At 56.5% G+C, this 16,141-nt stretch overlaps 1 protein-coding gene across 1 annotated transcript; it reads left to right on the top strand.

Moving 5' to 3' along the window:
- Positions 1 to 366: 366 nt before the first annotated feature.
- On the top strand, positions 367 to 12,385 carry VSIG10L (V-set and immunoglobulin domain containing 10 like; the record flags this gene model as incomplete). Its single annotated transcript, XM_084906907.1, has 10 exons — positions 367 to 374; positions 3,119 to 4,017; positions 4,426 to 4,719; positions 4,896 to 5,180; positions 5,868 to 6,122; positions 7,054 to 7,335; positions 7,661 to 7,960; positions 9,172 to 9,285; positions 9,496 to 9,650; positions 11,444 to 12,385. The coding sequence occupies 10 exons, from the start codon at positions 367 to 369 to the stop codon at positions 11,513 to 11,515; spliced, it is 2,664 nt and encodes an 887-aa protein (XP_084763033.1). The 3' UTR covers positions 11,516 to 12,385.
- Between the last annotated feature and the right edge of the window lie 3,756 nt (positions 12,386 to 16,141).

The following is a 16,141-nucleotide window of genomic DNA, read 5'->3' as shown; positions in this document are numbered from 1 at the left end:
CAGCAGGAGTGTTTCCAATGCAGGAAGTGGAATAGGCCAGTCTCTTGAGGCCTCACTAGAGCGGGGTCCCTTCCACTGTACTCTCTCTGTCTAGAGGTCACAGAGCCGACCCAGATGCAAAGGGGATGGGGAGAACAGAGACCCTACTCCTTAATGGGAAGAGGGTTGAATTTGCAACTGTCTTTAGATTATAAAACCCACCCCATGGGGTTTTGAAGGGTTAATGTAGCACCCCAAGAACCATACTGCAAGTGCAGAAAATGCTCACTATATAGTATTATTATTATTATTATTATTATTATTATTATTATTATCCGAATGGCAAGAACTCTACCTGGGCGAGCTCAGAGGACTGGCGAGGCCAGCATGGAGCGGTAGGAGTGCACAGCCTGGGCATCCTGGGCACAGGTCACCCAGCTTCTCCCTCTGGCCGTGCAACCTCCAGCCGGCCCGTCTCTGAGCTGCTGTCTCCCGGGTGGTAAACACCAGCTCATGGGGCGTTTGGGAGGGATCGGCCCATAACGTGCGGGAGACATTTTTGCACGGTTCCTGGCACCGGATACGCGGTAATTATTATTTTGGTTCTTACTAAGAGACCGGAAGGACAAGTTGTGGACTAGCCAGGTTGGAGGAGGGCGGAGAGTGAGGGAGAGCATCCCAGGCAGAGGAAAGGTTGACTGCAGACCTGGGAGGGGAGAGACAGGCCGGCTGAGAAATGGCAGGGTGTTCAGAGTCAGCGCTGGAGGCGGGAGGGAGCGGGTGACGTGCGTGGGACTGGGCAAGGCAGGGTCTGGCCATTCCTTGGATGTCTCCTGAGAGCCCCAGGGAGCCACGGGAGGGCTGTGAGCCAGGCAGGGGCAGGGGAGGGGCAGGTCTGGGTGTAGAAGGACTCAGGGGCCTGCGAGGACTCATGGACTGTAGGGGATGAGGCTGAAGGTAGAAGGCTAGGTGAGGGGATAGGGGATAAGGCTTCTGCTGGGGCCCTGCCCATGGGAACAGAGGGGAAGAAATGGGTCACCAGTCTCTGCACAGACAGTGGAACTGTACTGAGATGGAGGAGGGTTGGGTTAGAAGGAGGATGCGGAGATTAGTGGGACGCAGGGAATGGAGGCTCTAGAGGACGTGAGGACGCAGTTCTGGGTCTCAGGAGAGATGGTGGGTGGGAGAGAGCCACCTGAAGCTCGGTGCCGAGGGCAACGGGAGATCATGGGAGGGTCTGGAGCAGAGGAGGGGCAGGGCCGGACGTGGGTACCAGGAGTACCGGTTAATAATGCGGATTTTGCCGAAACCGGTTTGGCTCAGTGGGTAGAGCGTCAGCCTGCGGGCTGAAGGGTCCCGGGTTCGATTCTGGTTTGGGGCATGTGCCTTGGTTTCGGGCACATCCCCAGTGGGGGGTGGGGGGCGCGTGCAGGAGGCAGCTGATCGATGACTCTCTCATCCATGTTTCTGACTATCTCCTTTCCTCTCTGTAAAAAATCAATAAAATATATTTTAAAAAAATAATGCGGATTTTTTAATCAAAGAAAACACAACATTACAAGAGAAACATCAAACATGCTTTACTCAAGGTAATGTCCATCGCTAGCTACACATTTCCCCCATCTCTCCGGTAATTTGTGGATACCGTCCCAGTAGAACTTTTCTTGTTTTGAGGCAAACCATTCAGAGACCCAATTTTCCACTTCTTTGTACGTTTTGAAGTGCTGCTCAGAAAGTGCATGTGCCATCATGGATCGGAACAAGTGGTAATATGAAGGAGCAAGGTCTGGTGAATATGGCGGGTGGGTTAATACCGTGTTTCCCCGAAAATAAGACATCCTCAGAAAATAAGACCTAGCACATGGAAAGATAAGACATCCCCTGAAAATAAGACCTAGCGCAACTTTGAAAGAAAAATTAATATAAGACACTGTCTTATTTTAGGGGAAACAGGGTACTTCCTAGGCAAGATCTTTTAACGTGTCTTTAACGGGTTTTGAAGTGTGTGATGGTGCATCATTGTGAAGCAAAATTACTTTGCCGTGTCTTTTGGCCCATTCTGGTCGTTTCACAATCAAAGTGTGGTTCAAATTGACCTGGATGTTCTTTGTCTTTCATATCAAAATCATCACTTTTAAAGCATTTAAACCAGCATGTTTACAAGTATCTTGAAATGGAGCATGTTCACCATAAGCTTCCCGAAGTATTCAGCAACACTTTTCTTCAAAATAAAATAATGAGTTAAAACTTCCCAGCCTGCAGAAACCAGTTTGGCTCAGTGGATAGGGCGTCGGTCTGCAGACTGAAATGTCCCAGGTTCGATTCCAGTCAAGGGCATGTACCTTGGTTGTGGGCATATCCCCAGTGAGAGGTGGGCACATCCCCAGGAGGCAGCTGATCGATGTTTCTCATTGATGTTTCTAACTCTCTATCCCTCTCCCTTCCTGTCTGAAAAAATCAATAAAATATATATTTCTAAAAACTTCCCACAAATGCTCTATTTTTTGACATGAAATTCAACATTTTTAAGCGTAAAAATATCAATGACAACACCTTCAGAAAATTTGACATATGAAGTTTTGAAGCTTGTTGTTCAATACAACAAAACAGCATACATATCAAATCTATTGGGGGGAAAAAACCCCGCATTATTAACCGGTAGCCCCGGTGTATCTGAGGCTGCAGGCAGGACCGGGTGGCCCCGAGGCCAGGAGGCTGGGGAGTAGGAAGCCTGAGCTGAGGCAGAGGCCATCAGAGGTGGGGCTCTCTGGAAGGTCACCTCGCCCTCCTCCAGGAAGTCTTCCTGGCTTTGCCCCTGTGTTTCCAGCAAGAACTCACCATCTCCTCCCTGAGCGGGGAGGGGTCAGGGCAGGCTGGGATCAGCTGACGAGGACCAGTGGGGTGGGGTGGGTCGCTAGGCCACCAGCTCGGGGTAGGGGACCCTGGCACCTCCCACTGGGTCTGGCTCCCTTCCCCGCCCAGGAAGCTACCAGTCCTGTCGGACTTGTCCCGGGAGGGACAGGTGCAGGCCCGAGTCTCACAGCAGAGCCCTCGTGGGTGCGGCAGCACCATGGACACCTCACAGGCCCTGCTGCTCCTCCTGCTCCTGGGTAAGTCTCACCCCCCCCCCCTCCACCAGTCCCCCCTTCTCAGCAGCCCCACAACGCCTTCCCCTCCTCTCCTCTGCAGCCTCGGGAGGAGGGGTCCTCGCCCACAGAGCCTCTTCCGGAGTTCGGGGAACCCATCTCACCTCTGACTCGGGAAGCTCTTCCCAGGGCCCGGGTTCGAATGCTTCTTCCCACCAATCCCCCGGAGGGAACATTCCGGATCAGCCTCCAGGTTCCAGAGCCACGGCGGATACCCCCCATTCCAAATGGGTCCCCGAGGCCCCGGATTCGGAGGCCGGACCTGGGTCCTTCTGGTCAAATGTTTCTGCTGGGGACCCCACCTCGGGCCGGGAGCCCCCCATCCCCGGGACCCCTGGCTCCCCAGCCCGGCCTGACACCTGGGGTGCTCAGGTTCCCACAGCAGACGCCTCAAAGCCTTCCTTCCCGGCGAGGCCTCAAGCTCCAGACACGCCTGTTCCCGCCCCCGGTGCTCCGGTGCCCGCGGAGGGCACCGGTTTACAGTTCTCCCCCGAGGACCTGGAGGCTAAATTCTCTGCTCAGGGTCCCGAATCCAAAATTCCTGCAGAGACTTCCCGGGAGCCAAGCTTCCCCCAGCAGGTGGGGGGGCCCCTGGCGGTGCTGGTAGGGAGCACCATCCAGCTCCCCCTGCTCCCGGCGCCCAGCCCCGGCCCCCCGGACCCTCTGGTGGTCTGGCGCCGCGGCTCCAAGGTGCTGGCCGCGGGGGGCCTGGGCTCAGGGGCCCCTCTCATCAGCCTGGACCCTGCTCACCGAGACCGCCTCCGGTTCGACCAGGCCCGGGGGGCCCTGGAGCTGGCCTCTGCCCGGCTGGAGGATGCCGGGGTCTACACGGCCGAGGTCATCCGGGCCGGGGTCTCCCGGCAGACCCGGGAGTTCACGGTGGGCGTGTATGGTAAGTGGGGCTCTGAGCTCCAGAAGGCAGGCTGTCAGGGCGGCTCTGCCAGGCCTTGGGGGCTGGTCCCTGCTGTTCTGAGGAGGTTTGCTCCCCAGAAAAAGGGGGAAAAAGAGAGAGGACTTCTGGGTTGGAGGGAGGAAGGGAGGCAGGAGAAGAGGGGCTGGGGTCAAGATGGGGCCACGGGAGGGAAGCTGGACCTGGGGGCCCTGACTCCTGGGTTCTCCAGAGGATGCAGACTCAGACTGGGGTCTGTGAGAGGAGGAGGCCCCGCTGAGCCTGGAAGTCCTGGGTGGAGGGGGTGAAGGGCTGGGGCCTCCAGTCCTGGACCTTCAGGAGGGGGTGGCGGGGTGGGGGTAAGGAGGGAAGACTGGGTCCTGGGTCCTGAGCTCGTCCCTCCTCCCCCAGAGCCCCTGCCCCAGCTCTCCGTGCAGCCCGAGGCCCCGGAGACCGAGGAGGGGGCGGCCCAGCTGCGGCTGCGCTGCGTGGGGTGGGGGCCGGGCCGCGGGCAGCTGAGCTGGAGCCGGGACGGCCGCGCCCTGGAAGCCGCGGACCCCGAGGGAGCGGAGCCGCCTCGGATCCGCGCGGAGGGCGACCAGCTGCTCATCGCGCGCCCGGTGCGCGGCGACCACGCCCGGTACACCTGCCGGGTGCGCAGCCCCTTCGGCCACACGGAGGCGGCGGCCGACGTCAGCGTCTTCTGTGAGTGCGGGGGACGCGGGAGCCCGGGGGCGGGGAGGGACCTGGGTGCCCGGGCTCCTGAGAGTCCCGGGGAGGCGCAGGCTGGCGGTCCAGCGTCCAGGGGCCTTGGAGGAGTCCCGCGTGGACCCCGACACCCGTGGTTCCGACGCCCTCCCTCCCTCCCTCCCTCCACGCAGACGGCCCGGACCCGCCGGTCATCACCATCTCCTCGGACCGCGATGCCACCCCGGTCCTCTACGTCACCGCGGGCAGCAACGTGACCCTGCGCTGCAGCGCCGCCTCGCGGCCGCCCGCCGACATCGCGTGGAGCCTGGCCGACCCGGCGGAGGCCGCGGTGCCCGCCGGCCCGCGCCTCCTGCTGCCCGCGGTCGGGCCGGGCCACGCCGGCGCCTACGCCTGCCTCGCCGCGAACCCGCGCACCGGCCGCCGCCGCCGCTCGCTGCTCAACCTCACGGTGGCGGGTGAGGGCAGCCGGGGCGGGATGGGGCAGCGGGACCCGGGTAGGACGGTGCCAACGCGGAGGGGCGGAGTCAATGCGGAGGGGCGTGGCCAGCAAGAGGGCGGGATCACCACTGAGGGGCGTGGCCTGAAGGGAAGGGCGGTGCTAATGCTGAGGGCGGAGCCAGCAGGGAAGGGCGGAGGGGTGTGTGTGTGTGTGTGTGTGTGTGTGTGTGTGTGTGTGTCCACGTGGAGGGGCGGGGCCTGCAGGGATGGGCGGAGATTCCCCGTAAAGGGGCGGGGTTGCCCAGCAGAAGGGGCGGAACCAGCAAGGGTCTGAAATACACATGGGGGCGGGGCCATCATGCAGGGGCGGAGATTCCTTGAAAAAGAGGCGGGAAATGCCCTGGAGAAGGGGTGGAACCAGCTAGGGGTTGCAGTACCCGGACAGGGGACGGGGCCGGCGGGGAGCCGTGAGGCGGCATCTGAGGCGGCATCGGGGGGCTGGGTCATCTCCAAAGGGCAGAGATTCCTGGTAAAAGGGGCGGGGATCTCAGAAGAAGGGGCGCGGCCAGAGTGGAGGGGCGGGGCCAGCGGCTCGGGCGGCGTGGCTAAGGGAAGAAGGGGGGCGGCCTAGTGAATGAATGCACGGAGGGGCGGGGGTGGAGGGAAGCGAGGCTGACCCCTGCATCTTCACCTCCGCCCCGCAGATCCGCCCCCGGGGTCCCCACAGTGCTCCGTCGAAGGGGGTCCCGGGGACCGCAGCCTCCGCTTCCGCTGCTGGTGGCCCGGGGGGGTCCCCGCCGCCTCCTTGCAGTTCCAGGGTCTCCCCGAAGGTGTCCGCTCGGGCCCCGAGCACTCCGTGCTCGTCGCGGCGGTGCCCGCCCAGTCCCGGCTCAGCGGCGTCCCGGTCACCTGCCTGGCGCGCCACCTGGTGGCCACGCGCACCTGCACCGTCACCCCAGGTGAGAGCGGATGGGCCCTCTTTTCTGTTTGCATGCCTCTTTAGGACATGAAAACCGGGGAACTTCCTAGCTCCAGAAGGACCCAGGTTTTCCCTATATTTAAGCAGAGACAGGGACATTTATTTTTTATAATATATTTTATTGATGTTTTTACAGAGGGAGAGAGAGGGATAGAGTTAGAAACATTGATGAGGGAGAATCATCAATCAGCTGCCTCTTGCACACCCCCTACTGGAGATGTGCCCGCAACCAAGGTACATGCCCTTGACCGGAATCGAACCCGGGACCTTTCACTCTGCAGGCTGACGCTCTATCCACTGAGTCAAACCGGTTTCGGCAGGACAACATTTCTTTCCTGGACGGGGGAGGAGGGCTGACACCTCCCCACGTGTTCAGAGCAATAAATGGCTGAGATTCCGAAACCGGTTTGGCTCAGTGGATGGAGCCTTAGTTCGAACCCGGACTTAGAATCCATGCCCGGGTTCGATTCCGGTCAAGGGCATATGTACCTTGGTTGTGGGCACATCCCCAGTGAGGGGTGTGCAGGAGGCAGTTGATCGGTGTTTCTCTCTCATCGATGTTTCTAACTCTCTATCCCTCTTTCTTCCTCTCTGTAAAAAAAAAAAATAAATAAAATAAAATAAATAAATAAATAAAATAAAATATATTTATAAAATAAATAAATGACTGAGAACAGCATGGCTTTCCCAGCCTAGGGCCGGGCCAATACCAGGTACTTAGTTAAGTCTTTAAGGAAGCCAGATGCTGAATGAATGAATGGGGGGGGGGGAGGGGAATGAATGGAGGGCACTTCCTTATCTAACTGGGTTGCTGAGGTTTCAATGTCCCAATTCACCACAGGCCACAGGGCTTGTCCTCTGGCTTCAAGGCAAGGTCTTGACTTCCTTCCCTGCGTCTCTGGCCCCTGCAGAGGCCCCGCGGGAGGTGCTGCTGCGCCCGGTGGTGGAGGAGGCGCGGTCCGGGGAGGCCGCGGTGGCGCTGGAGGCCTCAGGCTGCCCGCCCCCTTCGCGAGCATCCTGGGCCCGGGAAGGGCGGCCTCTGGCCTCCGGAGGGGGCGGGGGCCGCCTGAGGCTCAGCCAGGACGGGCGGAGGCTCCTCATTGGCAACTTCAGCCTGGACTGGGACCTGGGGAATTACTCCGTGCTGTGCAGTGGGGTGCTGGGTGCCGGGGGCGACCAGATCACCCTCACTGGTGAGTTCTGTCCTTTCCCAGAATCCAGGGGTCCGGGGCCCCCAGCCCCTCCTCCTTCAGACCCAAGGGTCCAGGCCCCCAGCCCCTCCTCCCTGAGACCCAGGGGTCCAGGCCCCCGCCCCTTCTCCCTCAGACCCAGGGGTCCAGGCCCCCAGTCCCTCCTCCCTCAGACCCAGGGGTCCAGGCCCCCAGTCCCTCCTCCCTCAGACCAGAGAGTCTGGATCTTCGAACCCTCTTCCCCTGGGACCAGTGAGTCCATGCCCGCAGCCCCCTCCCCTCTCCCCTCTAGCGCCCACAAATCCCGTCCCCCACCTCGATCCCCCAGGACCGTCCGTCTCCTCCTGGAGGCTGCAGAGAGCCCAGGACGCCGCGGTGCTGACCTGGGATGTGGAGCGCGGGGTCCTGATCAGCGGCTTTGAGATCCAGGCGCGGCCGGAGGGGCCTGACGCCGGCAGATCCATTAGCAGCTACCAGGACTGGGTCTCCTTGCTCCTCCTGGGCCCTCAGGAACGCTCCGCCGTGGTGCCCCTCCCTCCTCAGAACCGGGGGACCTGGGCCTTGCGAATCCTTCCCACCCTGGGGGGCCGGCCGGGCACCCCATCCCAAAGCCGGGTCTACAACGCCGGTGAGTTGGGACGATCGGAGCCTTCTCCTTGGCTGCCTCCACCCGTCTGGTTCCTTGGATTCTCCTTCTCCCTGGAATCGGTTCCCAGGGCTGCGATGACAAAGGACCATGAGCTAGTTCAGTGGTCGGCCAAATACCAACAGCACAGCGATTGAAATTTCTTCTGAAAGCCACATTTTAATTAATTAATTTATTTAGTAATATTTATTTTATTTATTTTTATTGATTTTTAACAGAGAGGAAGGGAGAGAGATAGAGAGCTAGAAACATCGATGAGAGAGAAATACCGACCAGCCGCCTCCTGCACACCCCCCACCAGGGATGTGCCCACAACCAACGTATATGCCCCTGACCGGAATCGAACCCGAGACCTTTCAGTCTGCAGACCGACGTTCTACCACTGAGCCAAACCGGTTTCGTGAAAGCCACATTTTTAAACTTAAACTTCTTCAAAATAGACTCGCCCACTGAACCACACCAGCTAGGGCTGTTATTATTTTTAAAATATATTTTTATTGATTTCAGAGGAAAAGAGAGGGAGAGATAGAAACATCCATGATGAGAGAGGATCATTGATTGGCTGCCTCCTGCACACCCCACACTAGGGATCGAGCCTGCAACCCCAGCATGTGCCCTGACCGGGAATCGAACCAGTGACCTCCTGATTCCGGTTCGTTGCTTAACAGCTGAGCCACACCCGGCTGAGCATATCATTATGTTGTTTATTTGCACTTTCATTTTTGTTTTTAAATATATTTTATTGATTTTGTACAGAGAGGAAGGGAGAGAGATAGAGAGCTAGGAACATCGATGAGAGAGTCATCGATCAGCTGCCTCTTGCACACCCCCCACTGGGGATATGCCCGCAACCAAGGTACATGCCCTTGACCGGAATCGAACACGGGTCCCTTCAGTCCCCAAGCCGACGCTCTATCCATTGAGCCAAACCGGTTTCGGCTGCACTTTCATTTTTGATTTCCCTCCTAAAATGAAACCACATGAGAGTAGATATCTTGGGTTTGCTCACCAATGGGTCTTCGTCATGTGGTAGAATACTGGGCACACACAGTCCCTTAGTACACCTAGGAGGAATAACAAGTGCTGGGTCCCAGAATCCTGGGTTCTGGAAGCTGGGGCAGGGGAATAGAAATAGGAAATAGACCCAGCTCTGCTCTCACGTTCCTTGTCCCGCTTCTCTTTGTCTCTTCCAGACCCTGCCCTGGGCCCCGGGGCCATCGCTGGCATCGTCCTGGGCTCCCTGCTGGGCCTGGCACTCCTGGCAGCCCTGATCCTCCTGTGCGTCTGCTGCCTGCGCAGGTTCCGGGGTGAGTGAGCATCCCATGGGACAGGTCCCTAGGTAAAAACCCGATTGGAGGCCTGGCTGAGCCAATCAACACGGTGACAGGTCCATCTCAGCCAATCAGATCAAGGCTCTACTTCTTAGCCCCCAGCTTCCCTTCCCATTGGCTGGGTCAGGAATAGCCAATCACATGTTTCTGTTTTCTTTTCTTTTTTTCTTCCTCTCTCTTTTCCAGGAGCGATTCCCAAGAAAAGGAAGCATCTCCCCACCTTTGCACCTGTGATCCTCCCACCAGAAAAGAAGATGCAGAGCCTGGCCCCAGTGCAGCCTCCACAGCCTCTGCCCCCCAAAGTCCCGCCCCATGTCCCCAGCCCAACGGGGGCCCACCAGGTGAGTGTGGAATTTCTGTGCTATTTAGTCCGGGAGATGAAATGCTCTGAGTTCTCTTCCCGAATTTTTACTGGTTGGTTTACAATCGTGGTAACGTTTTATCATTTTGAAAATATGCAATGGCTAGACAGGGTTTCCCATCCAACCTTTAGGTCAAGCATGCCAAACTCAGAGGCTGACAAGAGCCAAATAAATAAGGTTTAGATGTATGTGGGCAGAAAAAACAAAAGCAAAAAACAAACAAACAAAACCCCAAAAAACCACCCACAAAAGCTTCAATTTTTTCTTAGAAATGTAGGTTTATTTTGACAGAGACATGCTGAATGGAAAGGGCTAGAATAGATGAGTCATCTTTGACATAAAAGAATGGAACATTTTGATAAAAGGTAATTTCTTTTTCTTGAACACGAACTTATCAGACGCTGAGTCACTGCACAAACGAATAAGTGTCACACAAATAAACCTATCTCTCTTGTTCTCCAAAAGCGAAATATTTCCTGTTGCGCACACCAAACAAGTCAGCCCAAGACTAATGAGGTGGCCATCGGCTGCTAAAATAGTCGCTGCTGGTATTAGTGGAGAGAAAGGGTCCGCCTACGGGTAAGGCATGTAAGGGAAATGAATGCAACACGATTATAGTAATTAGTCATTGGTGAACGTTGTAGTTCGTTATTAATAATCCTATATAATAAAAGCCTAATATACTAAGTGTCCGGTTGTCCAGTCATCTGTTCAACCAATCAAAGCATAATATGCTAATACTATGCTAAGGCTGCTCAACTACTCACTATGGTGTGCACTGACCACCGGGGGGTAGGTGCTGAAACTGGTAGGCTAGCTTGCTGCTGGGGTCCAGCCAATCGGGACTGACTGAGATGGGCCAGACATGCCTGGAGCCCTTCCGAGGTCCCTCCCCAGCTGGCCATCCTCCTGCATTCATCCCTGGCCCTGATCATGCACCGGTGGGGCCCCTCGGCCTGGCCTGTGGCCTCCCGCAATCTGGTCCCCCCTCGAGGGATGTCAGAGAGCAGGGTTCAGCCTGATCCCGCAGACCAGGCCAAGGGGCCTCACTGGTGCATGAATTTGTGCACCGGACCTCTAATTATGTATAATAGGTTTTTATAAAAATTAAGATATGAAATTTTTATTAAAACATTTCTTATACACCGTTACATTGGCTGGGTCGCAAAAAAAAAAAAAAAAAAATATCCGTTGTGCCCCACGAGTTTGACATGCTTGCTTTATGTATTTTATTTTATTTAAAATATATATATATATATATTTTTTTTTACAGAGAGGAAGGGAGAGGAATAGAGAGTCAGAAACACCGATGAGAGAGAAGCACCAATCAGCTGTCTCCTGCACACTCCCTACTGGGGATATGCCTGCAACCAAGGTACATGCCCTTGACTGGAATCGAACCTGGGACCCTTCAGTCCCCAGGTGGAAGCTCTATCCATTGAGCCAAACCGGCTAGGGCACTTTGTGTACTTTAAAAGAAGGGTGACATTCCAATTTTCCCCACAAAGGGAGTAAGATGGGACCTCCTTTATTTTTTTACCCCCACAAAAATGGGCCAAACTTCCATTTTCTCTCAGAAGCGGGATGGGATTTCTTTTTCCCACTAAACTTGCATGTCTCCTCGCTCCCAAAGGGAGGCGAGACATTTCTTATTCCTTGTAAGCGGAGGAAACCACGCTAATTTCCGAATAATGAGAGCCGGGGCTAGAAAAGGCTGAGTCCTGTCACATCCGGGGTACCTCCTGAGGTTGTCCCACCCCCCTCTCTTCCAGGCCGCCATCCCCAGCCCGGCCATCGCCCCCGGTGGGGTCCCGAAGACCGTGCGGGCAGCCACGCAGGTGTGACCCGGCGAACGGCCTGCTCCGTGCAGGACTTTTTGGGGCAAGATTCCCTGTTCCGCCTCCTGCCCTGCGGCGACTCAAGGTCAGACTCTGAAAGTGGGACTTCCTGTCGCCCTCTCTCACCGGAGAAGACGCTGCCTGTGTTTGTGCAACGAAGGAGGCGGGACTCCTGGGCTCGGAGACTCCAACTGATCTAATAGCGTGGTTGCAGACCATCAATCAGGCCAAGACCTGGGGGCCGTGCAGCGAATGGGGGAGGAGGTCTTGCTATGCCGCTCCGAGCCAGAGAGGGGGGACCCCACCTCATCCCTGAAAAGCTCTTCCTCTGTCCCCTTCCGCCTCCCCCAGACCATGCCCATCGGCTTCCAGAGTCTTCATCTTAAAACAGGCCAGGTCACATGTCCTCTTGCCTTTGAACCAGTGGTTCCCAACCTTTTTTTTTGGCCATGCCCCACCTCAGCATCTCTAAAATCCTGATGCTTGCCAGAACCGGTTTGGCTCAGTGGAAAGAGCATGGACCTGCAGGCTCTCATCCCAGGTTCGGTTCCGGTCAGGGGCATGTGCCTTGGTTTCGGGCACATCCCCAGTGGGGGACGTGCAGGAGGCAGCTGATCGATGTTTCTGTCTCTCTATCTCTCTCCCTTCCTCTCTGTAAAAAAAAAATCAATAAAATATATTTAAAACAAAATAACAAATAGAATCCTGATGCTCCTGTCCCACTCCAGTGACATAGAATTCTCATTATTTAAAAAGTGAACGTGGAGGAAGCCTAAAAAGCCATTAGCTTGGTCTAAACAAGGTTCCAAAAAACATTTCATCCGTGAAAGAAAGATAAAAGAACGGAAGAACAGTTGAAGTACTGAGGAAGAAATCACTAAGAAATTGTTAAAAATAGTAATAATAATATGAAGTGATTTGAAAAAGTAGCAAATAAAGTTTTGAAACATGTAATAGAGAACTGAAATGCATAAATACATCACCATACTGTATATGAGGCCCCTGGAACCATAAGAAATGCAAAAAATTCACCATCAATAACTCATTCTCATATTGTCCCCCTTAAAAATCAAATTGCCCTCCCTCCCCTGTGAGGCTGTGTGCCCCAGATCGGGAACCACTGCTTTCAACCCTTATCGGGTTGCTCATTGCCCTTCAGATGTTGTCCAAATGCCTCATCATGACCTTCAAAGCCTTGTGGTTTGACCCCTCTTGACCTCCCTGACCTCCCCTTCCAACCCTCCCCCTACCCCTCCAGTGGCACAGGCCTCTCTCTGTCACAGTATTTTGGCCCCAGGCCTTTGCTCCTACTGTCTGCCGCGTCTGGAGCATGGCGCTTTCTCCTGTGTGTGCGGCACATTTCCCAAGCATAAAGGTGGCAGCTACCATCTGAGAAGACGCTCCTCCAACCTCTGCCTCAGTCATGGGTCAGGCTCTGGAGACCCTGTGCCTTCTGCTTCTCCTCTGTAAATACATCCTGACTTGTTTAGCCTCTGACTCCCACTCTACCCTGAGAGCTCTGTGGACGGAGACAGAGACCATGCACCATCCCCAGAACTTCACACAGAGCCTAGCACACAGCAGGCGAGGTACCTAATAAAAGACTAACATGCTAATGGGCTGTACCTTTGCGATGCACACCAGCCAATCAGGAGTGAGTATGCAAATTAACCCAACAAAGATGGCGGGTTAATTTGCATATGCAGGCGCTGAGCGGCCAGAGCAGAAAGCCAGCTCCGGCCAGAGGGAAAGCGGTGCCAGCAGCCAGGGAAAGGAAGGCCCATTCCTGCACGAATCTTTATGCACTGGGCTTCTAGTCAATAAATATACGGTAGGTGAACTGCTCAGATGTGTGGGTGCCAGCAATGCCTTCCTTTGTCAGCAAGGTTTCCCCTTGGAAATGAAGATTTGCATCAGTGAAGATTCCTTTGGACACGATTAACGAAATAAATGGTTACAAGAAGCATGGAGGTGGGTGGTTGGGTTCAGGCTGGTGCAGCATCTTAGAGACCCCGTCAAGGACCTGGGCTTACTGTATCCTCAGGGGGTCGGCAGGTTGCCTCAGGTAGCAAGATGGCTGCTGCAGCTCCAGGCATCACATCCTCGACCCATCTCCTGAGCGGGGCAAAGCTCCCTTGAAGCCTGCCAGAAAACGTCCCCCGTGTCATTGACCCAGAAGGCAGTGAAACCAAACCTCTCAGCCTGTATCATGAGGGGTGGGTGGGGGGCGGGTCTGACAGCAGAGAAAGGGGAAGCACAGAACGAAAGCACAGGCCACCCGCCTCTGTCTCGGGGAAGGAGAGGGGGGAGGCTTTCTGGTTAAAGATTGGGGTGCAAGAGGCCATTGGGAAGTAGAGCTCATGTTGAAGAGCTGAGAGCTGAAGTCCTGGATACCTGGATCCTCCATAGCTCTTTTTTAAATATGTATTTTATTGATTTTCTACAGAGAGGAAGGGAGAGGGATAGAGAGTCAGAAACATCAATCAGCTGCTTCCTGCACACCTCCCACTGGGGATGTGCCCGCAACCAAGGTACATGCCCTTGACTGGAATCAAACCTAGGACCTTTCAGTCCGCAGGCTGATGCTCTATCCACTGAGCCAAACCGGTTTGGCATATATATATATATATTATTGATTTTCTACAGAGAGGAAGAGAGAGGGAGAGAGAGGGTCAGAAACATCGATAAGAGAGAAACATTGATCAGCTGCCTCCTGCACACCTCCCACTGGGAATATGCCCACAACCAAGGAACATGCCCTTGATGGGAATCAAACCCGGGACCCTTCAGTCCGCAGGCTGATGCTCTATCCACTGAGCCAACCCGGTTAGGCCTGTAGCTCTTTTATATCTGGTAGAGCTGTCATTTCTTTTTCGATCCCTGGAGACAGAAAACCTAACGCACATTGCCTTAAACACACCGGGGACTTGGCGTGTGTGAGTGAAAGAGGGCAGCAGATGCGTTTTGACCCAGTAGCTCACAGGCTATCACTGCGGGCCCAGTTTCTCTAGGCCTTCTGCTCTGTGCCAGGCCCGTCCCAAACCTCCCCAAGAGAAAGGGGACAGAGGAAATGATGCTGGGGGGGTGGGGGGAGGGGGGCACTGCCCATGCCCATGACCCTTTGACCTCCCTGCACCCGAATCCTTTCCATTGACGTGGACACCTGCAGGCGGAGGCTTTGGAAAAAGGCGTTTATTGGTGTGGTGGTCTCAACACTCCCCATGGATCGGAACACACGGCCCCCAGGGCCCGCCCGCCCCCGCCCGCGCCGCCCTCCCCCTCCCATCCCCATCCCCCCTCCTCGGACCCTGGGAATGGAAGACAATGTGGGATGGGGCCCACGCCCCTGTCTGAGGTACAGTCACTGCCCCTTGCCCCTCCCCCCTGCCCCTGCTCGGTCCCCCCCGACCCCCAAACGCTGGGTGGAGTGGCTCGGGGTGGGTGTTGGTAGCGGGTCTCCCGGGAGTCGGAGCTGGTGACTCCGTCTAGTCCCGGCTCCGGATGCCTGTGTGGGACCCCTGGACCCTCAGCTGGTGGGATGTGGGGTGCTCCTACAATCGGAGGCTAGAGCCCCGAAGTGCCACCTCCTGACAATGGTTGGCCACCCTTCAGGGAACCACAGCTGGTCATGGGCGACAGCTGGAGCCAGGGGGCTATTGCTGGTCCATCGCTGGTGTGTGTGTGTGTGTGTGTGTGTGTGTGCACGCGTGCGCGGTCAGGTCAGCCTTCGGGAGGTGCAGTTGGTGGAGAGAGAGCCGGGGAGGGGTAGACCAGCACACTCATCGGTGTGGGCAGCTGCAGGGGCGCGGAGGGCAGCGTGTTGGCACTGCAGGCGGCCAGAGGGCGTGGGGGTTGGGCAGGGCAGAGCACTGAGGCAGACAGGTGGCCATGGGCACCCGCCTGACAGTTGGATGGAAGCACCGGTTGGCCCAGGAAGGGCCCAGAAAGTCCAGGGAGAGGAGGGTGGGGGTGGGGGGCGGGGACAGGGGAGGAGGGAGGTCTCAGGCTGTGAATCAGGGATGGAGCCTGGGCTGCAGGCAGTGGGTGGCTGACAGCAGGGGAACCTGGGATCCGGATGGATACCCCCACCTGCTCACAGCAGCTGGTGGACAGCTTGACACCCCTCCCCACTGCCAACCCGCCCAGCAGCGAGGAGTGGGGGGTGTGCGTGCATATACTGGGGAAGCAGGGGTGTGGCTAACCTCCCCTCACAGCTTCTGCCACGGAAGCCCCTATACCTACCTCCAGCCCTGGGGGTGGGGGGCGGGGGGGGGCAGCAGGGTGGAGGCAGTGGACGTGGGGGTGTCGGGAAGGGAAGATCGGAGCCCCCTTCCCCTCCCTGCCCTCCCACTCCCATGCACACACACACACACACACACACACACACACACACACACACGTGCAGGCTCACATGCACGCACGCACACACTCCCACTCCCCACTTGCGGTCCGGTGGCCAGCCTGAGCTGAGAGAGGGCTGGGAGGGGCGGGGGGGTGGGTGGGTCACAATCAGAAACGTGAACGGTGGCGAGAATGGCTGTAGAAAGATGCATAATTTTGCGTTATCCCTCACAGTGATGGGTTTCTCTGAAGATCTTCCTCCTCCCTCCTCCTCCCTCCTCCTCTCTCGGC

The sequence above is a fragment of the Pipistrellus hanaki genome (genome assembly GCF_964339955.1).
Source record: "Pipistrellus hanaki genome assembly, chromosome: 15".
In the NCBI taxonomy this organism is placed as follows: Eukaryota; Metazoa; Chordata; class Mammalia; order Chiroptera; family Vespertilionidae; genus Pipistrellus; species Pipistrellus hanaki.
Note: the sequence above shows the minus strand (reverse complement) of the source record. Positions and strands in the feature narration are given on the sequence as shown.